Genomic DNA, 27940 nt, shown 5'->3' on the forward strand with positions numbered 1-27940 from the left:
AAGCCACAGCCCTGGAACCGCTCTGGCGCGACCGGCCCGCCCAGCTCGATGGTGATAGGGGACCCCCGCCCCGCCTCCCGTCAGTCCTGGCGCGGCGGCACCCTGGGCGGAATCTACGAAGAGCCCCCACCTTCCCGTCAGCCCTTGCGCGGCCGCAGCGTGGGAGGAGCCTACTGAGAGACCACCTCATTCCCATCAGCCCTTGTGCGCCGGAGCCTGGGCGTTCAGTGCGTGGGAGGGGCCTGCGTGGTCGGTTCCCCCCCCACCTCTCGCCTCCCGTCAGCCGTTGCGCGGGACCCGCCTGGGCGGATCCCCCCTCGCGTCACTCTTAGGCGGGGGACCCGCGGGGCCCCACCCCGTTCCCGTCAGCCTCTGCGCGCGGGCTTGTTCCCGTCAGCCTCTGCGCGCGGGCCCGGGCGTTCTTGCCCCGTTCCCGTCAGCCCTTGCGCACGGGAACGGGCGGTCGCGGCGCCTCGGCGGCTCCAGAACGTTCCCGGTGGCGGCGATGGCGGCGGCGGCTCCTTCTCCGCGGTGAGCGACCCTCCCGCCCCCGCGGACTCCCCGGCCGCCCCCGCCGCGCCCGCTCACGCCGTTGTGTTTCCCCGGCAGGTTCTCGGAGGCGGACATCGACCGGGACCCGGGGGCGGCGGCGCAGGTGAGAACCAGGCCGGGCCCCGCCGGGACGGAGGCAGCGCCTAGGGCAGGCTGGGCCCCCGGGAATCCTTCCTTCTGGCAGGGCTCCGCGCGGGCCTGTCACAGCGTTTCTTGCGTGGGACAAGGGAAACCGAACCAGAACAAACCCGAGTTTCTCTGCTATGTGGGCAGAAGGAGTCATAGAATCATGGAATAGTTTAGGTTGGAAGGGACCTTAAAGACTGTCCAGTTCCAACCCTGCCATGGGCAGGGACACCTCCCACTAGACCAGGCTGCCCAAGACCTGGCCTTCGACACCTCTAGGGATGGGGCAGCCACACCTTCCCTGGGCAACCTGTGCCAGTGCCTCACTGCTCTCATTGTGAAGAATTTCTTCGCGTCTAATCTAAATCTTCCCCTTTGCAATTTAAAGCCATTCCCCTAGTAAACTAAATCTTTTGTATTTCATAGTTAAAAATGAAACCAGCTTTAGGAGAAATATAGTCAATCTTTTACTTTTTATTCTGTCCTCATCTGTTTTTTCCCTTTTTTGTATTTTGTGAGAATCAGAACTGATTTTCATAAGACCTTACAGCAGCCTTCCAGTCAGCAAATTTGGCTCTTTATCAGGGAGTGCAGGTATAGGATGTGGGGGAATGTTTTTAGGCTGAAAGAGGGGAAATTAAGACTAGACTAGACTAGATTAGGAAGAAGCTTTTTACTGTGAGGGTGGTGAGACACTGGCACAGGTTGCCCAGGGAAGTTGTGGCTGCCCCATTTCTGGAGGTGTTCAAGGCCAGTTTGGATCTGGCCTTGGGCAGCCTGATCTGGTGGGAGGTGTCCCTGCCTATCATAGGGGACGGAACTGGATGATCTTTAAGGTCCCTTCCAACCCAAGTCAGTCTATGATTCTATGATTAATTTCATCTCAACATAAAAAACTCCACGTTTTTTACAGTAACAGCGATCATTCACTGGAACAACCTCCACAGGGATGTGGTAGAGCCCCACCACTGGAGGTGTTCAAGATGTGACCAGACAGGGTGCTCGACAACCTCATCAAGGCTCCCTTTCCCAGGAAAAGTTGACTGAGATCTTTTGAAGTCCCTTCGAACTTGAGCTTTCCTATGAATCTATGATTTCACCTGTTAATCATAGAATGCTTTGGGTTGGAAGGGACCTTTGCAGATTATCTGGTTCCAGTGCCCCTGCAATGTGATCCTTCAACCAGATCACATTGCTCAGAGCCCCATCCAACCTGACCTTGAATGCTTCCAGGGATGGGGCCTCCACTACCTTTCCAGGCAATCTGTTCCAGTGTTTCACCACCCTCATTATAGAAAACTTCTTCCTTTTATCCAGTCTAAATCTACCCTTCCTTGGTTTAAAACCGTTACCCCTTGTCCTATTGCAACAGACCGTGCTTAAAGGTCAGTCCTGGTCTTTCCTGCGGGCTCCCTTCAAGTACTGGAAGGTCACTATAACATCTCCCCAGAGCCTTCTTTTCTTCAGGCTGAACAACCCCAGCTCTTTCCACCTGTCAATATATTGACGTGCTTTCAAAAGTTTTTCTTACTTAAAGCAGAGGGTTAATGATAATACAGAACTGGAGGGCGGATAAGTATTTCTATTTGACATATTTTGAAGGGGAGAGGATGTAAGTGGTTAGTTCTGTTCGAGCAGAGTAGGTGGCAGAAGCATGAAATGTTACTGAATTATCTTTCTGTAAAGGAAACGTTGAAGCTGAATTTTACAGTTCTTTGGGGTTTAGGCTATAGCTTGTAGAAATATTTCAGAAGGTAAATGACAGCTAAATGTAACCAATTACATTTGGTATCGTAAAACTAATTTAAAATCTAAAAAAAAAAAATTGTTTCCCATTGTGTGGGGAAAAATCCCTACCAACAAACAAACCAAAAAACCCCTAACACCAAAAGATCTTTGAAAGTATTAAAGATTACTATGGGAACATGCAGTTCTGTTTTTCTCTATTAAAATAGTTCCTTTGCTTTTCTAGTTTATATTTCAGTGCTTTGTACATTCAGCAATTCAAAACCATTTTTAGTGCCTTCTACAGGCACTGTTTAATATCTGACACAGTAGTGCTGTGTTACCTGTATAGCCTCTTAAAAGAGTGTTGAGCTGAGTCACCAGATTGTGTTTGGTAATCTCTGAACTAATAAGTCCCATAGTTCAGTGCAGCATTTTGCTGACGTAGAAGCTTTGATCTACATGTAGAATAAGTTTGTGTGATCTTAGGTGTGGGTTTTTAGCTCATTTACTTAATATTTTCTAGTCTGGGAAATGATGTTACATAAATGGTGCTGTGTAACGCTTCCACACCTGACTAGGCTTGTGTCCAGTTGGCATGGCATTTCTGCGCTGTGTCCTCAGGACTTTTGATTCTGTTAACTTCTGAAGAGTCTGCTCGGGCTTTCTGCATCTCGATCTGATAGAACTGAAAGATCCTCTTTCCTCTTTAGAGGCTGTCTGTCTGATAAAGCTGTCAACTCTTTAATGACTTTTTTTGTAATTTTAAGTTGAAAAAGTAGGCTACTGCGTGGAGACCAAAAGCACCTTTATTTCATACAAAGTCTTACCATTAGCATGGAGGGACCTAAAGAACGTTCTCAATGTATTTAGAATTTTGTTTTGCAACTTAGTTGCGTGATAAGGAGTCAAAATAGAGTTTTAGAGTCAAAGTATTAGAAAACATACTTAAGTGTTTGTGGGGACAGTGTCTAATCTTGTTCTAAGTAACTTGCTGATGTCTATAACGTGGAGTTTCTGATGCCAGTCAAGTATTACTTGGCTGTGATCTCAAATATCTGTCTTATAGGAGCAACTTCTTTTGGTGATTGTGACTGAATGAGGGATAATGACTTACTTATAAAAAGCCAACAAACAGATGAGTTTCACACTGTTGAAAATGCATGAATTTGGTTTTCTTTTTCTTTTCTTCATGGGGTGAAGGCTTGTTTTGTAGGAGAATCTGTTCATGTGTTGTCTTCTGGTTCTAATCAATGCTTCTGTCGTCAATGCTGGAAATAACGTTGAAAGTGAGAGGTGATCCGTCGCAGAAGTGACTCTCTGGTGTGCCTGTCATGTTCGGTGTCAGAGTTAGACCCCACTTGGTTTTGAGGGCCAAAACCATAGTATGAACCGGTTTTAATGTGTGGGTTCGTCATGTCCCTTCTGCGTGGAAAACCTACAGCTATGAGTTTTTCTGTAATGATGACTGCTTTTGAATGGCTTTAGATCTGGGAGGGCATTGGTACAATTAGATTGAGTTAAGGTGTTTGCTGCCTGCTACTTTCAGGCTCCCTGAATTTGATAGAACTGGCAAGTTCCTTGTACATTGAGCTTTGACGTTTAAGCTTTGTGGATGAGAACTGAGCAACAGGTAAGCAGTCATGCCAGTTAAAGACATTTCAGAAGAAAACATCCTTAGTTAACAGTTTGGTACAGTATTTTTATGGGTACTTCCAAGGTACCATTTCATGGGTTTTATTGTGTCTTTACAGGAACTGACAACAGCTTTGGAAAAGAATCCAGATGATGCTGAATATTATTGTCAACGAGCTTATGCTCACATTCTTCTACAGAAATATGCTGGTAACTTTTTCAGACAACACCGAGAATCCTCTTTTGAGTATATTATGATGTGTTCTTCATAGAAGACATCTTCAATCTCAAGCCAAATTTAGTAATAAAGAAAAAGTGTTATCTGTAACTTAATATGCTGCTTTTACAGTTAGTGCATAATTTTATAGCTTTGTTTGTCATTGATTGTTTTTGTTTCTGCAAAACTTCCAATGATTTGGGTACTGTGCAATCCCAGCTTTCTGTTTGATTTTAGCTTAGTATTATCTTGGCAGCTTTTTTTAAGGAAGACTTCATAGACAGATTTAAGCTCTGTGTTCTTGAGCATCTTCCATCCATATGTTTATCACAGAGACTGCATTCTGTCATGGTAGGAATGTGATAACTGAAAAAGGTTAACTCAGTAACTTAAGACTTGATCTGTTTTTTTTCTTTCTAGTAAAAAACAAACAGATTCACGCTTCAGATATAAGTAGAGAATGTGACTAAATGAAAATTATGCTACATCTTGCGTAGAGCTCTGCAGCTGAATGAAGGGTTCGTCCAGAGCAGCTGTGGCTAGATTTAATTCAAATGATGTGATTTGTGTGCAAGATAAAAAAAACTAACATAGTACTCTTCAAAATTTTTTTCAGTATTAAAAGACTCACAGTCCAGTGCTTTTTATAACATATTATGTTTCTCACCTTTGAAATTATTTCCAACAGATGCAGTTGCAGATGCAAAAAAGTCCCTAGAACTCAACCCAAATAATGCTGTAGCACTCCTTAGAAAAGGGTATGTATTATGTATCGTACTTTGGGAATATTATGGTAATCCGTAGGGCAGTACTAGTATTTGGATTATGGCTCTATAAAAGCTTTTTGCAACACCACGAATGAATATATTTAATGCCGTAACCGCTTGTAACCGTAATCATGCTGTGGTTCTAAGAAGTAATTTAGTTTGGGGTGATTTTCTTAACATCGTAGCTATTTCAAAAATATGTCTCTGAGGTCATTTAAATTCTTACATGTGTGATTTTAACTGATCTAGTGTGTGAGCTAAGGATGTTGTGATCTTCAGAATGTGGATTAGACTGAGAAGTAATGACTGTTTCCTTGTGGTTTTCTTTGTTCGTGTCAGGTTAGGTGAATATCATATCAAAAACTACGTATCTGCTCTAGAGTCTTTCAGAGAGGGACAGAAGTTGGACAGTAAGTATTAGAATTTTTGTTGGGCATGGTACTCCTTTGCTACTGCGAAAAAAAATGTTAGTTGAAAGTGAAGACCAAGGAGAAATATATATATATTTTAATGGCTACTGAGTTAGGTCTGGGTTTTGGTTTGTGCAGTCACTGCGTGAAAGTGTAAAAGTGCTTAAAAATGTGTATCAAAGTTCTTGGCAATTAGTATATGATTTTTCTTTCTTTATCAAATGGGGAGTGTTTCCTGCTTCCTGGAGGTGTCACAAATAAATGGTGGGATGTTAAATGTCATAGTAAAGTTTCTGAAGAGAGCATGCTCCTTATACATAGCTGGAGTTTCTTACTACTTGAATAGACCAATCTTTGTAAAGAGAGTGGAACTTAATGAGCATTCAGACTGACAAAATGGATTTTTGTCTCATATTATGTATCACTTGATTACGGGAGCGTATTTATTGTCTCTTTTTTTTTTTTTTTTTCTTGAATGCATTGTCTTCCTGGCTGGACTTGAGCACTTTTTTAGTTTGGGCAAAACTGCAGCTTTTTAAAAACCTGACTTTATTCTAGAAGCAGGAAAGGAGAGTTTAATACAGAAAGTTTTGGTAGAAGATCAGGGGAAGCTTACAACAAAGCAATTACAAGATGATTGTGACTTCTTTCTCTTCTCCCATAGCCCTGTCTTAAATAAAATTCTCTCCTCCTTCCATTCCCTTCCCAACAGCTGAAGGAAATAGTAAGAAAAGCACTTTGGAGGGTTAAACAGAGCGAAGTGCACTAGTCTGATAAGCATTGTCATGGTGTCAGATCTTTCTAGTGTGTTGTCTGATCTGTAGCAGTGGCTGGCACATGAAGGTTCAGCAAAAATTGCTTCATTACTTTGCCTCTCTCAAGTAAGTGATCTGGTCCTCTCATCTAAAATTGGAGTTTCATGGGAATATAAGCTAATTTGTGCTTGCTGCCAAGCGATCTTGCTCCCTTCTACTCTTGTGCTTGCTTAGCTGCTTCTTTCAGTGCATTAAGTCTGTGGAAAGATACTATTTTTAAAGTATTTTCCTCCTGGATTAGTGTTTGAAATAGCCTAAGGAATGGTCTGAGTGCTGAAGCCAGCAGAAGTGAAACTGCGGAACAGTGTGGGACAGTGGTAGTAGTGGTGGTAGGGGGATGCTGTGGAGTTGCAGCAACTGTTAGTTATCAGTGTAGGCTGCTCTGGAATTGAAGTTAAAAATATAAGAAATTTCCTAAAGTTCTGTGGGTTTTGGTGGCGATGGATTGTACCTGAAGAAGACAAATGTGTCTTTGCAGTCTAGCCAAGTTCTCTATTCACTATCTTTACGTGAAAGGAAGCGATTCCTTCCAGTGGCTTTTGTAGCTTTCCTTACTTGATAAGTAGCTTTTCATGCATCTTCAAACTTGTCACTCCTGAATTTAACAGAATGATTAATCTATATTTTCCCCTATTCTTGCCCTACTCCAAGCAACCACTATCTATTTGAGGCTTTTCATGTGTGTGGATTTTGGCACCTTTCTAGTTTGTCAGCTGGAGTAATTTAAAATACAGATCATACACAAAATCTCCTCAGGCTAGAGCGTTACTTGTTTCTCATTCTGTTTAACTTCACATCTGGTTTGTGTTGTTGGGCGCAGCAGCACACAGAGCTGCAGATAAATTTTTAGATAAGTCAGTAAATACCAGGAACCTCTTGGCTAATTCACAATCCCTGAAATACAGCACAGCCTTTTCCTGTGTTGAATTGCTTTGACATCTACCTGTTTGAATTTAATTTGCAGTTGTTTTGCTGCTTACCCAGTTGAAGTGTTTCTGAAGCTTCCCGGTTCTTCCTGATTACTCTTTCATCTGCAGATACTTTCTGCTGTGCTTCCTGTATCTCATTACAAAAATCTGTGACCTGCTGTGAGATGAGGAGTCTCCTGAAGGCCTTTTTAAAAGTACAGATTTTTTTAGCTGGTTCTCTTCCAGCTATTACCTGATTTGCTGGCAAGTTTCTCAGTAAGAGAGTTTGCCTTTGCAGTTCTATGGAGTGTTTGATGGATCCCAGGTGAAAACAATTGTGAGCATATGCTTTTTGCTAAAATAATTAACTTCCAGTTAAATGCAGCTTGTATGAACTGAACAAAGCACAGGGTGAAAATCTGCCACATATGGCTAAGCAGGTGATAAAGAGAGAAGGCTTCGTCTGTGGCAGCCTCAAAGAGAGTTGCTGTGATGGGGAATTCTTTGCTGGCAAGACTGGTTTCTTTGTCACACAAGGGGGCAGAAGTACACTGATACGTTTCTGTTCCTTGCTGATGTAAGGGCTGGTTTAAATCTTCATCTGGAATGCTAACAGTGATGAGCTTCCTACTTGTGCTCATTATTGGTAGGGCTGACAGGCCTAGGATACCACAGCGTCCCATTACCCACCCACAGGGATATCTAAATAGGAGTTGATGTGAAGAATTGTTGGATATGCAATGTTTCTTTAGCTTATAAAATAACATTAAAAGGCAGGATTCATTTCACTCAACCATGAGACATGGATGAATATGCAATGTTTCTTCCGCGTTTTTGGAGTTCGTTACTTTGCCTTACGTTGAAGAAGCGGTGTGTTCTGTTACTCTGCAGTATGAGATGTGTATTTAGGACAGTTACACTCAAACTTTGTTTTTTTGCTGTGACCACCTAATGGATTTGTTAAAGATGGAAGGTATCTGCTTTTTAAAGAAATGTCTTGGGTACTTTTCTTGTATTCTAAGTGTTAGATTTTCAGTAAGTGAAGAACCAGGTAGGTTTTCTGAACTAGAAAGTTATGAATAGAAGTTGTTGGTAAGTTCTTTGGGAGTGTAATGCAATTATAGAGCACAAAAAAAAGTGCTTTTGCCTCGAATTATAAAGTGTACTGGGATCATAGAAGCATAGAATAGTTTGGGTTGGAAGGGACCTTAAAGATCATCCAATTCCAACCCCCCTGGTGCAGGGGGACGTCCCACTAGATCAGGCTGCCCAAGGCCCCATCCAGCCTGGCCTTGAACACCTCCAGGAATGGGGCATCAACAACTTCCCTGGGCAACCTGTGCCCGTGCATCACCGCTCTCATAGTGAAGAAATTCCTCTTTACATCTCATCTAAATCTACCCCTCTCCAGTTTATACCCATTGCCTGTAGACCTATCCCTGCATGCCTTTTTAAAAAGTCCCTCCGCAGCGTTCTTGTAGGCCGTCTTCCAGTTACAGGGATGCAGGGAAAGAGGCAGTGGTTGGTGAGGGTGATCTTCTAGGAACATAAGATAACATGGGATCTTTCTTACGAAGTTCGTGTTGCGTGGCAGTCTTGTCACAAGCCATAGTTAAATAATTCCTCACTTGCTGCTGGATTAGTAGCAACTTGACTCAATTTCTCTTTGCTTAGCCTCCTGAATCTATTACATTTAGTTTCCTTTTGATGTATAAATGTTGTTTCCAGCTTTGAACCTTAGAAGACGTTTTAGGGCATGGGTGCTGAGTTTTAGAATTATAGATTTCTTTTACAGGGAAGCTTGAGGGCTCATCTAATTCCACGCCGTGGCCAAAAGCAGTATTAACTTTTGAACTTGAGTGTGTTTCCTTGAGTCTTTCTGCTGTTGATTTTTAAGTATTTGGAAGACTGAAGATTCCACAGCCTCTTTGGGCAACGTGCTCCAGTGTTTGATCACTCTTTCAGTAAAGAATTTAGCTTATTGAATCTAAACTTTGCTGCATCTTGGGTCCTTTGCTTTGCTTCCTTTCCCCATGTACTTCTGAGGTCAGTCCATGGTCAGTCAACTGAATACCTGAAGTATACAATAGGTAGTTGAAAAGAGCCCTTGGATCTCCCTTTGATAATTAATTTTGGTTGATGCCATCTGGAAATCATCATCTTCGTTCTAGGATTTGCTTGAAATGCAGAAAAGACTGCAGCAATCAGTGACTGATTGCATTGTTATGTCAAGACAGCCGCATTATTGTTTGCATTTTTATCTTTTCCTGAAAACAACTGAGAGATTACAGAACATTCATGGAGCTTAAGGTTTAGATAACTTTTAAGAAAGCCAGTGGGGATGGCAAAATAAAAGGGAAAAGGAGGTGGCTTGACAAGGGGGTAGCAATTTTAAGACCTAAAGATCATGTGCATCTAACTACAAGATGGGCTCGGAGTGCATACTTGGTGTAACAGCAGCGGAGTCACTTTTTATGTTGCATGCATGTCTGCTGGGAACTCTTGTCAAGCCTTTGCTGAGTAGCTGCCTGCATGAACTCCCTCAGCAAGAATTCTCTCTATTGTAAAAAGGTGAAGAGTTCAGCTATTCTTAGCAGTTGGTCAGTAACTCTGCCACTTTATTACTTTCCTGACTGTGAAAGATTTCTCTGGGAATTTTGTTGAAATAAGATGCTTAATCTGCTGTTACATTGCTACCTTTTGAGCTGTTTTCCAGTGATTTGATTTTGATTCACAGGGTGGAATTGCTGCCTGTGTATTTTAACATCCCTGAAACTTTAGATGTGTTTGCAAAGTTTGTGTGAAACCACCAGGAGAAAATACTTGATGTTTGTGAAGACTTGTGCAACTTCGGGTTGTCCTCGGAACAGACTCCTCTGATGTTACTCTAGAGAGGAAGGGTGTGATTGTTTGAAGAGTAATTTTAAGAATAATGGAAAAATGTGTAAAACTACACTTCTTGCTTCCCAAACAGTTATATAGGGGTTGAGCAGACTGAAAATAATTAGTGTATTTGGGTCAGTTCAGACAAATTGTAGTGTCCTATAAATTAATTTGAAGTTAGTTAAATATAGCAGAGTTAAATAATAGAGCTGTAGAAAAGTGCTTAAAGCTTAACTGGAATGACAGAGGTTACAAGAGGATAATAGGAAATAATACCTTTTATTGTAAACTGATGTGAATTTGGGATGGGTTTGTTCCACATACAGTACTTGAAGAGTGTTAATGTTAGCGTTTGATCTGTTCTAGATGTAGATGATACCTTTACTATTTGGATTAAAAGATGCGAAGAAACACTGAATGGTAAGAAAATACACGTTTACTTGATAAAGGATTTGATTTGTCCTGTGCTTTGAAGCTATGTTACGCTTTTCAAAGATTTACGGCATACCTCTTACTTAGAACAAAAGAATTATTTATTTTAAAAAAAGTCACTTTTTCCTATCTCTTGTTTCTCTCTGTGTACATCCCGAATGCTTCTATTCTAAATCTTCAGATTTAGAGAAACATTAATGTTAGGTTTTTAATGTCATGATTAGCTGTGACAGGGGAGTAATTATTTAAAGTTCAGACAATAGTAATCAACTTTAACTTGTATTTGTACACAACTGCTGACTAATTTTAACTGTGGAAGAATGTTATCAGCTTACTTTCAGAAAACATCAAAATCAATTTTCAAGTCTTGTGGAATATAAAGTCAGACATAAATGGAAATTTTTTTTTTTCTCCTCGATTCAGTGTGGAATGTACCTTAGGTGCTCATTGCTGTCTTGTCCATCGTAGTCAGTGAGTGTGTTTACAGTTTCCCTTCATACCTTCCTGACAATTCCTGCAGGGCTTAAGCTGCTTTTGGATTTGTAATGAGCTATAACAGAATAGCTGATGTGGTTTTATTCCTCCACCTGGTGTGACTTTGCCACACATGGGAAATAGGGCAGTGGAATAAGTTCATTTCAACCTCTTGACTGAAAACCACATAGAATCATAAAATAGTTTGGATTGGAAGGGACTTTAAAGATCATCCAGTTCCAACCCCCCTGCCATGGGCAGAAGCACTTCCCACTAGATCAGCCTGCCTAGAGGCGAACTCTTTTGTATTTTATAAAAATGAATAAATTTCTACTTTGTGGTACGTTTTTGCCAGGTTTATTTTTATTGGAGAAATCAGATAAGTGATTGACATGCATGGTATTATTTGCAGAGTTATCTTGGGTGACAGCTTTCTTTCCCCTCTCAAGGGAAGAGGTTATACGCATTTTTCTCTTATGTCATACTTACTTTTTGCAGTGTTCTGTCTCAGTTGTCCTGTTTTATCCTGAGTATGCATCCCCTTTTTTTTTTGGACACATTTTCTTAATTCTCAATATGTCCACAAAAAAACCTCCCAATAAAACAACTCTTATTTCTGCATAATAATATACTTTTTTCTGGTAGTCTTTATATTTTTTCATAGTATGCGTTATAAGGAAACAAAGGGAAAGTTTTTTTTCCTTTTCAAACTCACTTAATCAGATATGTTTTAGGAAAAATACTTAGAAGGGGAGATACTGAGCTATAGTTTAGATTATTGCAGTGTGTTTGAGGTCATACAAGTGATCTTCTCTGCCAAGTTTTCATCTCTTTCCCCAACTGAGTTTGCCTAGCACAAGATACAAATTTGATGAGGACTTTGTGGTATTTGTATGGGCAGGTGATAAACCTACCACAGACTCTCAGGAAGTGATTGTGAAAACTTCTGTTTGCCATGATGTTGCTTTCATTAAAAAGGTGTGTGTACGTTTCTGATAAGCAAGGTAAAGTAATGGAAAGTTTGTTCCTTCTGTTAATTGAAATGTGCTTTATAATACAGTTTTTGCTTTGTACTAGTTGCTGTTTGAAGTCTGTTGAAAAAGTAGAGTGCCATAAAAGCAAAATACGAGAGATAGACCTAGTGTGTTTTTAACTTTTCTGTAGAGACTGCATTAAATGCAGAATGTCTGAAGTAACTGGAGAAAACTAGAATAAATATATATAAATAAATGTCTCTTTCTGAAAGTACAACTTTTTTCTTTTTGCAGTGTCTCAGACGGAAGGGGTAAGATGTTTTTCTTAATATGTTTACTGTTTTGATTTTTTTGTTAAACTAGAGCTTACTTCTATGCTTCAGTGGCTTCTTGCAACTTTCAGGCTTTAAGAATGACCTTTCCTATTGCAATTCTGAAGAATTTGACTTCTATATGTGTGGGTATTTTTATTTGAGACGAACGTTGCAAAAATTGACTCCTAAAGACTTGTAGCGATGGTATCAAAGCTGGCAATTACTGTGCACTCACTGAAGTAAACTTTAACTTTCTGGCTTGCAGTCTGTGACCTGATTTGCAATTAACCAGCTCCTCTTGTCAATGCTAACTTGCTTGTGACTGCTTGAAAGCAACTTTTTGTTTTCCCAGTAGCTTGCAAGTGATCTGTGTGGTTCTGCTGTAACTTGATAAGGTGCCAGTTTTATTTTTTTTAATTGGAAATCTTCAGAAGAAATATTGAAGTTGACCACTTCCTTTTTTTATCTTGAGATAAAGAAATGGGAATTTGCATTGGATCTTATGCTCCCTCTTTCATAGTTACTTCAGTTTTTTATGTTTTAAGAATAAGGTAGAGGAGGAGAATGTACAGAAGACGTGGTGGGTGTATGTGAAGACATATTTTACAGTTAAAAGGTTTTTATTTTTAGAAGTTATACCCTGAGTTTTTGGATGTATTTCAGATTTGCTTCATGACTTTTAGATTAGCAGCGCAGCTGCTGTGTGTCTTTAATTTATAATGTGTCTGACCAATATATTCCCAGTTATAGACTGACATATTTGATGTAAATTAAATCGTTTTAATTCTTCATCTGGCCTAAGTGGCTTGGAGAATGGTGAAGAGCTTACCTCTAAGTTGATGCTCATACATAAATCAAGAAAAGTGGAGTAATCAGTATGAAAATGATTTGTGTTTTTGAAAAGTGCTTTATGGTGTATTTTCACTTACACTGGTGTAACTTTCTTTCCAATGGAATATGCTTCAACTAGAATGCACAGCAGCAGCCTTTGCCACCAAAGATCAAGTAAGTTAACTACAGTTTTACTGTGAGAATTAAAATAATTGACATATGCCTTGGGGTTTGGAGAAGCAAGATAATGACTATAGAGATTGTTTGGCTAACTTTAAAAATGTGGCAGTCTGAAGTGTTTCTCAGTGACATCACTTTTGTTCAGACTGAATTGTACTTTCAGGAAGTTCCACCTCATTGGGAGAGTCGGGAATGGAGTAAGCATTCTGGCTCCTGTTTCTAATTCTCATGCTGAGCTTAATTCAAAGACTGCCCCGTTGTGCCTAGTATAGGTAATGCCTTTGAGATAGTTTTAAGAACCTGAACTAAAAAGTGCACTTGAATTCATAGAAGGCAAACAATATTATGAATTGTGACCTAATTTTGATGCCCTTCTTGGTTAAAAGATTCTTTATTCTGCAACAACAACAAGGGGAATAAATCTGATTTTGTGTTCTTCCTTCCCCCATTATATAATGTACTGTTCCAGCTTTAAGTATTCTTCTGTAAATGTCTTTGCTGTCACTTTTTCCTCTCTTTTTGCTTTTTATTTTAGATATGACTGGTACCAAACAGAATCTCATGTAATTGTGACAATAATGATCAAGAATGCGCAGAAGGATGATGTCAGTGTGCAGTTCTCGGAGAAAGAGGTGATTTATGTTGGTTACTGATGCACATCCCTAGATTCCCTAAGAGGTAGTAATTGAAACAACGAACATTATTTGCTGCAGTACTGTGAAAAAAAGGGTACAAGAGGTCTTTTGTCTGAGCATTTTTTGTCTACAGTTATGCTATAGATTTGTGTATGCTCAATCAAGTGAACCAGGGTCTATTGCCACAACGCTGTCCGTAGGATTTATTCACAAGTAGTAATGTGGCATGTGTGCTGCAAAGGGAACATCTGGTTTTCAGCTGCCTGTGTTTTGGGAGGATGAGAGGGGAAGTGATCTGGACTTAAAATGGTTTGAGTATGCATCAGGAGTAGAATCATAGTGTACTTTGGGTTGGAAGGGACCTTAAAGATCATCTAGTTGCACCTCCCCTGTCCCCCCTGACTAGGAAAGGGCAGAGGCAAAGTGTTCTCAAAATACCTCCGAATGAGTAATACTTTGGTTTAGGATGATTATAGTGAAAGAAAGAATGTTGCTGCGTAGGTTTTCTTTGCTTTTGGCATTATTAAAATTGTTAGTTGTAGCAAACTATATAATATAAGGACATGCAATAGTCTGTTGTAACACCGTATGAGGTACCTGTAATGTTCATGTTTAATTTAGCTGAGAATATTGAAGAGTTAGGTTCTTATTGTCAACTAAGTTGATACTTTGTGACCTGCCAGAAGTACTTGATTGTTACTGTCTGCTTTAGATTGTTAAAGCTGTGTGAGGCCTTGCCACTAGTTTGTGTATATCAGAAGGGAAGTTGCAAATTGTTCTCATCTTCCATTATTAATGTGTTGACACTTCATTTGCCATATAATTCTTTCCCCAAAGAATGCAGATCAAGCTGACAAGATAATAGGCTTTTGGAGTACTTGCTGTCTGGGAATTGAAATCTCCTGTTCATTTTCTAGTGTGCTTTAGAAACACCTTGTTCAATAATGCAGTCATGTAATGGTGTCGTCTGAAATCCTGATGCTTTAAGTGTCCTAGTGAAGGGTCATTAATTTAATCAGTTAATCTTGGTGCCAAATGGCAATTCTTAACTTGAAATGGAAAACTGCTGTCAAAGATGACCAGAGATGTTTTCAACTGTTAACAGATGAATGCATCAGTGAGACTTCCATCAGGTGAAGACTGCAACTTGAAGCTTGTTCTTCTTCATTCTATATTGCCAGAGCAAAGTACGTTTAAAGTGCTTTCAACAAAGGTAGGCTTCTTAAAGTGTAAATTATTTCTTTGACTGTTCCTGACATTGGAAACGTTTCTGCTCTTTTTTCTTGCCTCTGCAACAGTCATAATATCTTGCTTTTAATACAGGATAGTTTTTTCTTTCTTCAAGGTGCCTTTCAGCCAGTGGGAGACTTTCTAAAATTGTGCAAGTATCAGAAATAGTAATATGATGGTGGTTACTGAAGTGCAAATGACAGTTACGTTGAGGATGCTTTCACTTGTTACTGTAGAAAGAAGACTGTGATCTTCACTCTTAAAATTCAGGTGTTAGGAAAGTATGAACACCTTTCTGCCAAACTTTTAGGAGCCAATATTACCTTATGAGGCATTGTTATCTCTGTGTGACCAAGCAATAAAAGTCGTACTTTGAGGATTTTGGTGTTGAAATGATTCTTTACCCTGTCATGGCCTTTTCTTGCTGGTAAAGGTTAGTCATAGGATTAACTGTTCTTGGCTTTTCAAGAGCGTATTCCATGCTGTTCCTAGAAATAGTAGTTAGTTGCTTGAAGACACTTGAAAATTGCATGGTTTGAGAGAATGCTTTAATCTCACCATTTTGTTTCTTCTATAGAAACCAGACATAAGGAGGAATTATTAGACATAAGGAGGAATTTCTTCACACTGAGAGTGGTGAGGCACTGGAACAGGTTGCGAAGAAGGGAGGTTGTGGCTGCCCTGTCTCCCGAGGTGTTCAAGGCCAGGTTGGATGGGGCCTTGAGCAGCCTGGTCTAGTGGGAGGTGTCCCTGCCCATTGCAGGGGGTTGGAACTAGATGATCTTTAAGGTCCTTTCAAACCCAAACTATTTTATGATTCTGTGTTACAGGTATAGAAAAATAAGAAACAGTTTGTGGTCTGGCATAGTGTATATTGTTAGTAAAACACAGACAGACATACACTTTGTCCATTGAGCCACGTCTTAATCTCTGAAGCTGGAATGTATTTTTGATCCTTTCCTTGTATTTCAGTAGTGGTTCTGTAGTGCTTTTGGAAATTCCTTTGTGTTCTGTTCCACTTTACCTATTCCCTTCCCAGAAAGGTACCTGTAATGGTTCTTGCATCATTTCAGGGAGGAGGGATTTCAAGATGACATGAGAGGGTTACCATAGAAAATTAATCTTGTTTTTGCACTCACTCCTCACACTAAGGAAGCTGGGCAGGTTATGTGTTTGAGTCACGTCAGCTCGTACGTGGTGAGAGATAAGCAGAGTGCTCAAAGTGTGTAGAAAATCTGCTGGCCCATTGGTATTTATATAAATTGGAGTGGAATGAGTATTAATGTTGTCAAGAGGATTAATTGTAAGTGCCTGCTTGCTTTGTGCTTCTGTCTAGCTTATGTTACGCTTTTCATTTGTCTTTAAGTTAACCATTTATTTTATGAAGCATCCACATGCTACTGACGTTGCTGAAATGAACTTGTCTTTGTCTTTCTACACTACCATCTCTAGCCTGGGTTAATCTCTGGTAGTCTAGAGCTTGGTTTAGATTGAGGATCCTAAAGTGGTGTGAAAGCTTTAGTTACCTTCAGGCAGTGTCTGAGTTGTAAAGATCTTGCATTTGGTTTGATATGTTACAGTTCTGTATAATCACGAGAGAATATTTTTGACACAGAATGGGATAAGGGAGAACATGGGAGGTGTTCTAACAGCGGAAGGCAATGCTTCAATGTGTGTTCTTCCTCTTGCAGGAAATTATAGTGTAAGGACATGTGAGAATTAACAGTGCGGGAGTGCAACTTAAGTGATGCCCCAGCTGATTCCGGTTTTGACCAGCAGGTGTGGTCTGGCTGAAGAAAAGAATGTAAAAGCAAGGCTATGTTAAGACTTCTTTTGAGGCTTAAAATATTTTACTTTGAAAAACATTGAGTGCTTTAGAGGAGTGATGCAGCCTTAGTGTTTGAATAGGAGAAATTCAGATTTGTTTTCAATAGTTTCGGCTGTGCGCTTTTTTTCTTGTGAGTGGTATGGAAAACATGCAGTTATTACTTTGAATAAATGATCTTATTAGTTAGAACTTCTCAAATCCTTTACACGTTATTTTGTACCATTTATATGAAGTCTTTTTGTAGGGATTTGGAGAGAAAGAGACATAATCTGATTTTCTTCCCAATTATATGAACTTCTTACTACAAAATCATTAAGAAATTGTATTTTCACGGGATAGGAACAGATCTGTTCCTGTGGGTTAGTAATTTCAGCTAAGAATAACAGCATGTGTTCACACTGCTTTATTTTGTATTGCTGCCTTGAATGTGTGAGCCATGTTGCCATTAGCATTACGTAGTCTTCACTGAGCAACAAAGAGCCTGGTGTTTATTTTCCAGTTATATGAGGAAACAGTGAGATGTGTGGGCAAATTATGTGGTGAATAGTTTGGATTTCCCATGAACTTCATAAAACCAGTAAACGCAGTGGACAGGTGAAACAATGGATCTGGCAGATAATTGAACAGTCCTGTATGCTGTGGTAACTAAGAGAAGCTGGAGAGGTATCTCTCAGTACTGCTTGAAATTCGCCATCCCTTGGCAGATGCCAAGGAATAAAGGTAAAGATGCAAATTCAGGAGGAGAAAGTAGCCTTGATTGTATCTGCAGAATTACAAATTCTAAAATAACTGCAAAAAGCAGACGGAACTTACAGACTGGGTTGGTTCTTTCAGGGAATGTTAATGGTGAAAAATGCAACTGATACTGTAAGAACTGTTTCTTTGCTAGCAGTGGAACAGAAATTATACCTTTCAATAAATCCATGCTGTGTCTGGCTCTGAAATACAGCTCTTCTGTTTGGAAAAGAACAGAACTAGCAAATGGTACAGAGGCAGCATAGACAGGTGTTTGAAGTGTTTGGTTTCTGTATGAGCAGCCGTACATTAATGTTCATAATCTGCAGACTTCAAGCTGTGAGCTAGAAGAAGTGAGATGCTTGACGCCGACTCAAGAACAGCATAATGTGTAGGTGAAGTCCAATTTTGAGATGGGTATCTTAATCTCTTTCATTGTGCATCCTAGTGTTGTGTGTTTTCTAATTGTCAGCAGTTCTACAGATGATACAGGCTGCCTTTAATAGTGACTAGGTGTTACTGCCATGCTTTGAGCCAATTTTACCTATTTCAAAAGTTTTTTTTGCCATTGAATAGATACCACTACTTGCAAATTCAGCTCTGAGTTGATTATGGTTCTTGTTTGCAGTTAGGCGTGAGTTACTTACAATTACCTGGTATCATTCAGCATACAATTCTGATCATCTAAGGCCTCAACTTAGTGTGAGAAAACGCTGAATACAACTGTATTGAGTCCTTCCCTTGAGGGAATTGCTATATATGCATAGCCATTCTGCAGAAGAGAATGATGTGTCTTTAATCTCTGTTGCCAGTCATTTTTTTTCTTGTACATGAATAGCATGGCTGATGGATCACAACTAGCATAACGAGATCAATTGACGTTATTGGTTATACTCCCCATCTGTCAAAGGTGTCTGGCTGCTTAGAGAAACATTACCATGGTAATCTGATCAAGCAAAAAGCAACAGCAGCTTTGAAAGCACCGTATGAAATTAAGATATGTGTATTAGAAGCTGATCTGGTCTTTATATGTAGCGTGACTTTGTACACAGTAAGTAAGATTTTGTGTATTTTGATGGTTGTCTTCGGTTGTGTTCAGGTATCGGGTAGGGGAAAGACTGTGCCACACCGAAAGCTGCACGCTGATTTCAGTATTTAACAGGAGGGAGGTACCCATTAGTGGTCCTACTTGGTTTTTTTACTTATTTCCAGAAGAGGGAGCCAAAATGTAAATGCTGGATCAAGTTTGTTCTTTGGTAATTGCCTCTGTGCGGTTATCCTGTAGGTCAGTGTGCGAAATATCGTTGTGCTCCCCTCCTAAAAGAAAAAAGGCATAAAACCTAAAAATGAGTGTTTAAGTAAGTTTAAGACAGAACTAGCTGGTCTGTCTGTCCAGAAAATCTGGTAGGAAAGTAGAAAATCACAAACAGGATAGGAATTTTTATGATCTGAAACAGTTCTTTGTGCACAGTCAGCCTCACGTTCTTTTCCCTCTTCCATTCATCCTGTTGATCAGTGTATTTGGGGTTCCTGGAGAATATTCTGCCATGTTCTGTTGGAAACTTGCGTAATGCGAGCAATTGCTCTAGGTCTCCTGTTGTGTTCCAGGTGATGCTCAGGGTTTTCTTCTCCTTAGACCTAGGAGAGTGAGGATGACTGTGCTTTTAGCACGTGTTTTTATGAACTTGAAGGAACTTGGGGGCGGTTACTGTGAGTTTTCACTCTTTAGTGATTTGATCTTTTTACAAGCAATGACTGGCAGCAATTTAGAGCCATTAGAAAAAGTGCTCAAAAGTGGTTTCCTTACCCCAGAACTGTTCTTTAATTAGAGATCGAAGTTGTGTTGCAAACAGGGGAGGAGTTAGAAATCCTCAGCCTTTTTTATAGTTGACATTTGTTACTTAGTAGAGATGTTTGAGGTAGAAGCACACTCAGCAGCTTCATGCCAAGAATATGGTAGTATGCATCAGTGGCATGTTTCTTTTCCTCAAACTAATATTTTGCCTTGCAAACTCTGAGATACTCTGTGTAGCTTCCTGGCAAAACACACAGGTGCCTTGTTGCTAAATGTGAAGGACAAGACAAAGATTGAAACTGTTTCACATGCCCTTGGACTGTGGTCAGAGCCTCTATTCGAAGGCAAACGTACACAAACAGGTAAACGGACCTATTTTAACTGAAGTTTAGTCTTGCCATTGCAGTCTGATCCCTATAAGATACTTTCTTGTTTTCGATATTTTCATTAAATTGCAGACACTTGAATGCAGATGTCCCTGTTCTTATGTACTTGTTTTGTCTGTGAGGCTTTCATGCAGATTCATATCATATATGTTCTTGAATGCTTTCTGTGAATTATAAGCTGATATTTTTAGATAGGAGCTGGATACTTCTCTGAAATCTCTTGCATCTCCTAGGCAGAAATAGTTGGAACAGTTTCCTGGCTAAACTACAAAGAAGCCTTCCTAGTGATTGGCATGATACTGACTTGGCTCAAAATAAGTTGGATTTTGGGTTTTTATTTTTTTCTCTATGAATACACATGAATGGTGGGGCAGATTTTAGCTTAATACTCTGAAAACTATATACTTAACAAGCATATAGTATCAATGCCTGTCCTTTATATAAATACATAAAGAGAAATTAATGCATAAGGGTTTTTCTTCATCTTGAGAGAAGGTGGATTTAAGAACAATTGGAACAGCAATGGTTTACGTTTTTACATAGAGGATGTGATGATAAAAAGCTTTAGGATGCCTAAATGAACTGTATCATATGTACTGTCCTTCTGTAAAATTAAAAATTATTACGTAGCAGCCACTTGTTAGATCAGTGAAGTGGAAGCTTTGACCTTTTTGCACTCAGTTCTCTGTAGTACGTAGCTGGCAAAGGGAAATATGCATGCTAAATCTATTCTGTCACAATATATTCTCTGCAGAACAGATTTCTTAATTATCAATTGTTCGTGATAACACTGTAGAGTTATTTTCATCACAGAATATTTTGTTTCAAGTTATGGAACAAAGGTCTTGGAATTCATGATGTAAACAACCTATAAAAGGTCTTTGAATAATGAGGGTATCAAAGCTGTATGTGCATATGATCTTAGAGGTAAGTTTGAACAGTTTATACTTTTTTAGTGCTAATTTGACCTGCTCTTAAATCTAGGTAACAAAATACATGAGATAATTGCAAAATGACAACTTTAAACACTTGATGTACAACTATGTACAACTCTGACAAAGCAGTCAGTAGTTCAGTATGTAACTAAGTAGTTGACTGGAAACCCTGAATTCTCATTTTTGTATGTTCAATATAGCAAAACATCAGAATTTAGAAGGCTGTTTTCTGATGTATCTCAAAATTAATGGCCGAATGAACTGCTGAAGCTTTGCCAGTTCCGATTTCCTTCATCCATTTGATCAGAGCTTGACACATATTTGCCAGTGGTAAGTGAACTTTCCCTTAGCGTGAGCTGTAACATAAAAAACACAGCAGAAATCAGAAAAAAAACCCTGTAACTTGTCAGTGTACACCAGAATATTGTTTTAGGGAGGAAGATAAAAATTGTTTCCTTTGTAATGTTTCTTAGTTAAATTTGCAGTGTCTGTCACAGAACATAAGTTCAGGTGAAATCTGGTTTGTCAGAAGTTTGAGCTTTTTAACATTAAGCTTCTACCTAAAAAATAAATGGCTAAATCATGTTGCGTTTGTAGTGAAGGAGAGAAATTCTTTCCTAAGACTAGATTGAATGCATTTTTTATGCCAGTCAGAGTAAGTGGAGGGTTGTGTCCTTTTACCACCAGTGAAATAGTTTAGAATAGCTTCTGAGGGTGACGCTGTGGCATCTTTTCTGATAGCTCTCATTGGGATTAATTTTCGCCTTGATAAGAGGAGGCTGAGGGGAGACCTCATTGCTCTCTAGAACTACCTGAAAGGAGGTTGTAGAGAGAAGGGAGCTGGCCTCTTCTCCCAAGTGACAGGGGCAGGACAAGAGGGGATGGCCTCAAGCTCCACCAGGGGAGGGTCAGGCTGGACATCAGAAAAAAAATTTTCACAGAAAAGGATCATTGGGCACTGGCAGAGGCTGCCCAGGGAGGTGGTTGAGTCACCTTCCGTGGAGGTGTTTAAAAGACATGTGGATGAGCTGCTGAGGGGTATGGTTTAGGGATTGTTAGGAATGATTGGACTTGATGATCCTGGAGGTCTTTTCCAACCTAGTGATTCTGTGATTCTGTGATCTGCAAACCAACTTGGCTAAATCTCTGATAGGTTTTAAAAAATCGATCACTTTTATGACTAGAAAATGCTGTGAGTAGAAACTTCTCAATATCCATCCCTTTCTGTAGCTTCATGGGACTGTGTTTTGGATTTGTGCTGGAACAATGTTAATACAGGGATGCTTTCAGAGTCGAGGCCTTTTCTGCTCCTCACGCCACCCCTCCACCGAGCAGGTTGGGGTGCACAAAAAGCTGGGGGGGGGGCTGAAGCCAGGCCAGCTGATGCCATCTGACCAAAGGGATGTTCCATACCACATGATGCAATGCTCAGCAATAAAACTAGGGGGAGTGTTTTGGGGAGAGATGCTGCCTGGAGACAGGCTGGGTGTTGGTTCATTGGTAGCTATCGATGTTTTCATTTGCATCACTCGTCTGTCTTATCTGTCTTGTTATTTTCCTTTTCATTGCAATTTATTATTCTTATTATTTAAATTTTTTATTTCAGCCCACGATTTTTCTGACTTTAACCCTTCCAGTTCTTTTCCCCTGGTGGGGCTGTGTGGTGCTTTGCTGCCTGCTGGGGTTAGACCATGACAAAAGTATTTTTAATTAGTGTATGAATTACTCTGTCAAAATTCCATGTTTCTTTTCCTTTTTGCTAGGCTCATTTTGAGCCCAAAATACCGAGAACTTAAAAATTACAACAGAAAGTAGATAATTTCTGCGTTGGAACTTTTCATACATCTGGAGTACCACGTCCAGTTTTGGGTTTCCTAGTGCAAGAAAGGCAGCAATGTAGTGCAGCAATTCCTAGTCGAGGGCTGCTGATGTGGTCAGGTGACGGCACGGAATGAGCTGCAAAGAGAGGCTGAGGAATTAGGCTTGTCCTGAAATGACATGCAAAGTGTTTCGTTTGCATTGAAATTTTTCTGTCTTTCATTCCTAAGTTGGTACGAGGCGCACAGGCGTGCGTTTTACATAGTATAAATGTTAAATCAAAGTAGTTGATGGAACATTAATGTGTTTCTCTTGCCTGAGTACTGAATTTGTTTCAAAGGAGAGGAAAAAGCTAAGCGTACTTGTGTGTTAAGTATGCCACAAATGTCCGTACTGATCTGTTACTTGTCTGTGTGAGAGCTATCAGTAACCACTTTAAAATGGCCATTAAAATGCATTTATTGCCATCGTGCACATAATTGGAACTCACGAAGTTGTTTCTCCTTAGATCAAATAAAGCTCTCAAGTTGAAATATGCGCTTTCACAAGCAGGATTTTACAGCTTTGTGTTTTTGGAAAATCTGGTTGTATAATGGTGTACTGCTAATGATTTCCCTAGTTTTGCTTCTGTCTGCCACTTTGTCTAATGAGTAACTTCAGTTGAAGTGGATGGAGTTGATGGGGTAGAGGCTTAGTCATGTCATAAATAGATTCTGTCTCAATTTTTCAGCTCTCTATGCTTCGAACTTGGCAGGGTTGAAATGGTTTAGATTTAAGAAATCTGCATCTTGCGGTGGGAATTAGTTTGTAGGATTTTCTTTTTCTTAGGGATGTTTGTCATGTAGTACTGGCTGAGGGACAGTTTCAGAGAGGAAAGTGTAACGAGCAGCAGACTGAGAAAGGAGAGGGATGTTACTGGAGCAGCAAAGGTAAAGATCTTCCTTTTTTTTTTTTTCTGTCCTTTTATGTGTGGGCAGAGTACTCTGATGAATAGCCAAAGGCCTCAATAATGGTTATTTGAGGAGGGTTGTATGTTGAGAAGAAAAAAGTCGATGTTTGGTAGTTCACATCAAGCATATTGTATTAGAGGTCATTATTGCTGTGAATGAAATAATCTGCCTTTGAGATACTGAAAGATACTGGTGCAAAGCCTGAAGCTTAAGAGTAAGAGGACATAGCAAAGGAAGAAACAAAGAAAAGAGAAACTGAAGAGGTATGGGATTAAGCAGGCTCAGTATCAAACATTTACTCTTTTTCTTTTTTAAGATGCAGTAATAAGCAAAGTATAAAATCTCAGCATTAAGGCTGCGTCAACTTAAATGTGCAACTGAATTGATAATACAGTTTCATCAGGTTGAGAAGCTCTATAGGAAGCAGAGGGGAGACAAGTTGTTTTAAATTAATTTAATTTGTGACTTGTATAGTCGCTAAAAGCATTGGCAATCCAGCAGATACGGGGAGTGGGGAGCCAAATACGTGTGGGTGTTGGGCTTACAAACTTACTGAAACTATCCCCTGCCTCGAAGGGCATTCCGTGCCTCATGTCTTAAACTTCTTGTTCTCAGCTAGTACAAGTTAGTGGTGGAAAATAAGTATTCAAACTTTTCTAGGGAAATGGTAGCTTCCCCAAGGGGAAAAAAAATGAAAAGGAGCAATCATAATTGAATATTCCGATTCTTAAAACGCAGCATGATTGCAGACATGGAAGCCTTGAAACGTGAGCGAGCTCCTTTCTTTATTTTTGTAAGATATCTCAGTCTGTTGCTTACCAGTGGCTCGTTTAAAGAATGGATTAAATAAAGTTCACATTTCAGATCAACATGATGCTGTGCAAGGAGCCTGCTGTTTGGATCTCCAGGGTTGGCGTTTACAGTGGAGCTTTTGTTTGTGGGTCTGCAGGGATCCCCAGGTCACAGTGGCGTTTGGTAGAACTCAGTGCTGCCGAGAGCTGTTCTCAAATAAGGAACTGCTGAAGTTTAGCAAGCCCTGATTTCAGTTACTTTATGGCATCATATGAACTTTGTGACACTTGAAGAGAATTTGTTATTTGGAGTGACATTAGACAGTCCTTATTTTGCAGATACTGATTTGCAACTTCGTAACCCTGTAACCAAAGGATCAGGCTAATTATGAGAAAAAATCAGTATGGTTGTCTAAAGGGATTATATGTAGTTGTGGATAGGGCGTGACATACTTCACTTAATTTTGTTTCTTCTATGATAATTACGTCCATATCCATTTTTAATTGCCAGTTTTGTCAATGAATACTAGACAGTTTTTTCTGTAGCAGTGTGTTCGTTCAACCAAATGAATATAGCTTCTGAATTTCTCCAGTGGGAAGATCTGCATAGTCCCAGGGTGTTTCTCTGGTTTGTGTACTACACATAAAATATGAATTTTTTTGGTGTATGAAATACAAACCTAGATAAAGTTGGATTTTGCAGTCCTTCAAAACTGCTGTTTAATTATTTGAGCTGACTGGCAAGAAGAGGATGCTTGAAGGAGAATACTTTGGTTCCTGGCAGTGTAGAGACACTGGGACTGATGGTTACTTTTGGAATGCCATAATTTACAAAAAGAATCAAGTGACGAGTAAGTAAAAGAGAGTAGGTGGTACTAAACAAAAGGGTGACAGTCTGATACAAGAGCTATGCAGCCGCATGAGAGCTTAGTTGCACTGTGACTTGAAGTCGCATAACTTCATTGCATAGGGGAGGTAAATTTTGTGAATTTATAGGCTTCATATTAGAGACTGTTTCTGAAACTGGATATATTTATTTTTTTACTCCTACAGGATCCATCTACTTTGAAACTATTTGGCAGAACTTTTTGCCCTCTGGATTAATTTTTCCCTCGTCTCGCGTTTTGTAGGTTGAGATAAAACTGAAGAAGCCAGAGGCTGTAAGATGGGAGAAGCTGGAGGGCCAGGGAGATTCTCCTAAGTTAAAGCAGATTACACCAGGTTTGTTCTCTGCACTATTAAGCATTAAATAGATTATTTCTGTTATTTTTTTTGTGATTATTAGTAGTATTTTTTGTGTAAAATATTCTGAATAAAATCACAGGTTTATATTTACAATGAAAAAAATGAATAGTTTTGGTTTTACTGCCAAGATTTGACAGAAAAAGTCTGTGGGACGTTGCTAAAACTTAGGTCTTAAATTTAGTATTAACTTCCATTAATCTGATAAATTAAGGATATATGCTTGTCATTAATTCCTCTGGGCGTATCTGTTTGGCTTTTTCTTTTGGTCATTGTTTCACAGAATTTTGCACTCTTCTGCCTCTGTTGCTTAAATAATGAAGTAGTATTTGCTCAAGTATCCCATCTCTTGTGGAAAGTAATACTTTTGAAGCTTTTCAAGATAGATTAACCGTCTGTCTTTGAGAGAATTTGATTTTCCTGATTTATTGATTTCAGATTTTTTTAAAAGAATTTTCTTGTGGCTTTAGGCTCCTGGGTTTTTTTTTCTTACTGTCAGCAAATAGCTCCTGCTTTTTTTAACTTTAATTGTTTGTGGGTTTTTGTTACTAAATTATGTAACTAATGTTGTTACTAAATGTTGTTACTAAATTATGTAACTGTTTACTTAAAAGTAAATTTTTGCAGCTCCTGCATGTAATCTTTAGGATTTCCTGGTTTCTTTCATTTTTATTACTGTATTGCTTCTATCTGCAAGGCGGACTCCATTTACATTTTCAGATTCCTGCTCCGTTGTCATCTCTGATTCAGCGGATGTGTATATGTCTGTGTGTTCTCTGCTGCTCTCAGAGTCGTAAGAAAATGCTTAGTTAACTAACACTTCTGTTTTCAGATACTCAGCACTTATATCCGTCATCCTCTCACTATATGAGGAACTGGGACAAGCTGGTAGTTGAAATCAAAGAAGAGGAGAAGAATGAGAAGTTAGAAGGAGATGCTGCATTAAATAAACTCTTCCAGCAAATTTATTCAGATGGTACAGATGAAGTGAAACGTGCCATGAACAAATCATTTGTAAGTCTTCACTCTTTTTTTTCTGAAGAAAAGTCTAACTGCACACTGACACAATTTACTAAGCTTTGTGTGAACCAGGAAGCCTCTGGCTACCAAAATCTTGGGCCTATTGTGAATGGCAGTGATTCTGTTGGAGATATTGGTGTAATGAATCTCAGTGAAAGCTATGATGTTGAACACTAATGTATCTGACTCCGAGTTTGTGCTTTGGCAAAGCTTGTGCTTTGTCACTGGCCTCTGTTTCATTCTGTTATGAAAGGAAATAAAGGTTTTGGCTCATCTAGAGCTTGAAGAGTTGTCATGAGTGAAGGGATCAAATTCCTTTTAATTATTTATATCTAGTTCCTTTTATTTGTACCCCTTGTATGCAAGAACCTGCCTGACCTTTTAAAAGCTTCTTGTTAATGAAGTAATATCTCTTTGTGTCCAGTACTGATAAAAGTATTCTTGGGCTGAAGATTATGGCATGATGGCTTTGCCAAATACTATTCTATACCTATGCAGAATTCCTGTGTAAATTCTATGTGAAGCTAAATTCTTCACCTTTCTTCAGAATTTGTTCATCTGCTGAAAGAAATGTGGCTTTTCTGCTGCTAGAATTGCTCTAGCAAACTAAACAAGCTTTCTCTCCTATTGCAGATGGAGTCTGGAGGCACAGTTCTGAGCACCAACTGGTCTGATGTTGGTAAAAGGAAGGTAGAAGTAAATCCTCCTGATGACATGGAATGGAAACAATTCTAATCTTATTTTTTATCTTTTACCATGTATGTGTTGCCATAGTCATGTACTGACCACAGTGTATGGACATAACATTCTTGTATTCAAAGCACTGAATGTTCACTTGGAAACAGGGATTGTCTTTGCATTTTGCGTGCTTTAGGAATTCCCTCATCTGCAGATGTTAAAGATATACTCAAGAGTGGAACCCTGTTTTTGTCATCTCTGTCTAATTTTTGGAAATCGAGTCAATCGCAGTCTAAATTTTCTACCACTTTTATCAGCTCTACTCTTTGGGGATGGGGAGATATCTAATGGGCTGGTCAGGATTATTGCCTTACACCCAATGTTTCTGTTCAATAACTTATTAGATTTTGGCAACTTTGGGTAAAAACACTTTTCAACAACAGTGTTAAAATTGTTTGCTCTTAATTCTGCTTAATAAAACTGTAAATATAACTTTTTCTATACGGAAGCCGCTTCATTTCATTTTTAACAATCTTTGGATTTTGATGAGGGGGGTCACTTAAAGCATACAGGTAGGGGTATAAACACACTGCTTAAAACAAAAAGCTGCCATGTGTAAGAATAAAACTTGGATCCAGTGAAGAGGATGAGATT

General features: G+C 39.5%; 1 protein-coding gene across 2 annotated transcripts; it reads left to right on the forward strand.

Moving 5' to 3' along the window:
* The first annotated feature begins 365 nt into the window (after window positions 1-365).
* On the forward strand, window positions 366-27778 carry SUGT1 (SGT1 homolog, MIS12 kinetochore complex assembly cochaperone). Of its 2 annotated transcripts, XM_054062710.1 has the most exons (13): window positions 372-531; window positions 610-655; window positions 4158-4248; window positions 4944-5013; window positions 5362-5432; window positions 10405-10458; window positions 12213-12229; window positions 13203-13237; window positions 13779-13875; window positions 14984-15091; window positions 25477-25567; window positions 26421-26602; window positions 27242-27778. In XM_054062710.1, exons 1-13 carry the CDS (start codon window positions 506-508, stop codon window positions 27341-27343), a joined length of 990 nt encoding a protein of 329 aa, XP_053918685.1. In that variant the 5' UTR covers window positions 372-505; the 3' UTR covers window positions 27344-27778. The 2 variants fall into 2 exon arrangements, with proteins under 2 accessions (XP_053918692.1, XP_053918685.1); XM_054062717.1 differs by lacking the exon at window positions 14984-15091 and having other exon boundaries at window positions 366-531.
* The last annotated feature ends 162 nt before the right edge of the window (window positions 27779-27940 follow it).

Source organism: Cuculus canorus, chromosome 1 (genome assembly GCF_017976375.1).
Source record: "Cuculus canorus isolate bCucCan1 chromosome 1, bCucCan1.pri, whole genome shotgun sequence".
Taxonomy (NCBI): domain Eukaryota; kingdom Metazoa; phylum Chordata; class Aves; order Cuculiformes; family Cuculidae; genus Cuculus; species Cuculus canorus.

Bases quoted from the DNA above. Each gene is read 5' to 3' on its own strand.
- SUGT1 (XM_054062710.1), top strand. From the start codon at position 506: ATGGCGGCGGCGGCTCCTTCTCCGCG. The intron at 4,249-4,943 runs GTAACTTTTTCA...TATTTCCAACAG, and splicing joins TCTTCTACAGAAATATGCTG to ATGCAGTTGCAGATGCAAAA. The intron at 5,433-10,404 runs GTAAGTATTAGA...GATCTGTTCTAG, and splicing joins AGAGGGACAGAAGTTGGACA to ATGTAGATGATACCTTTACT.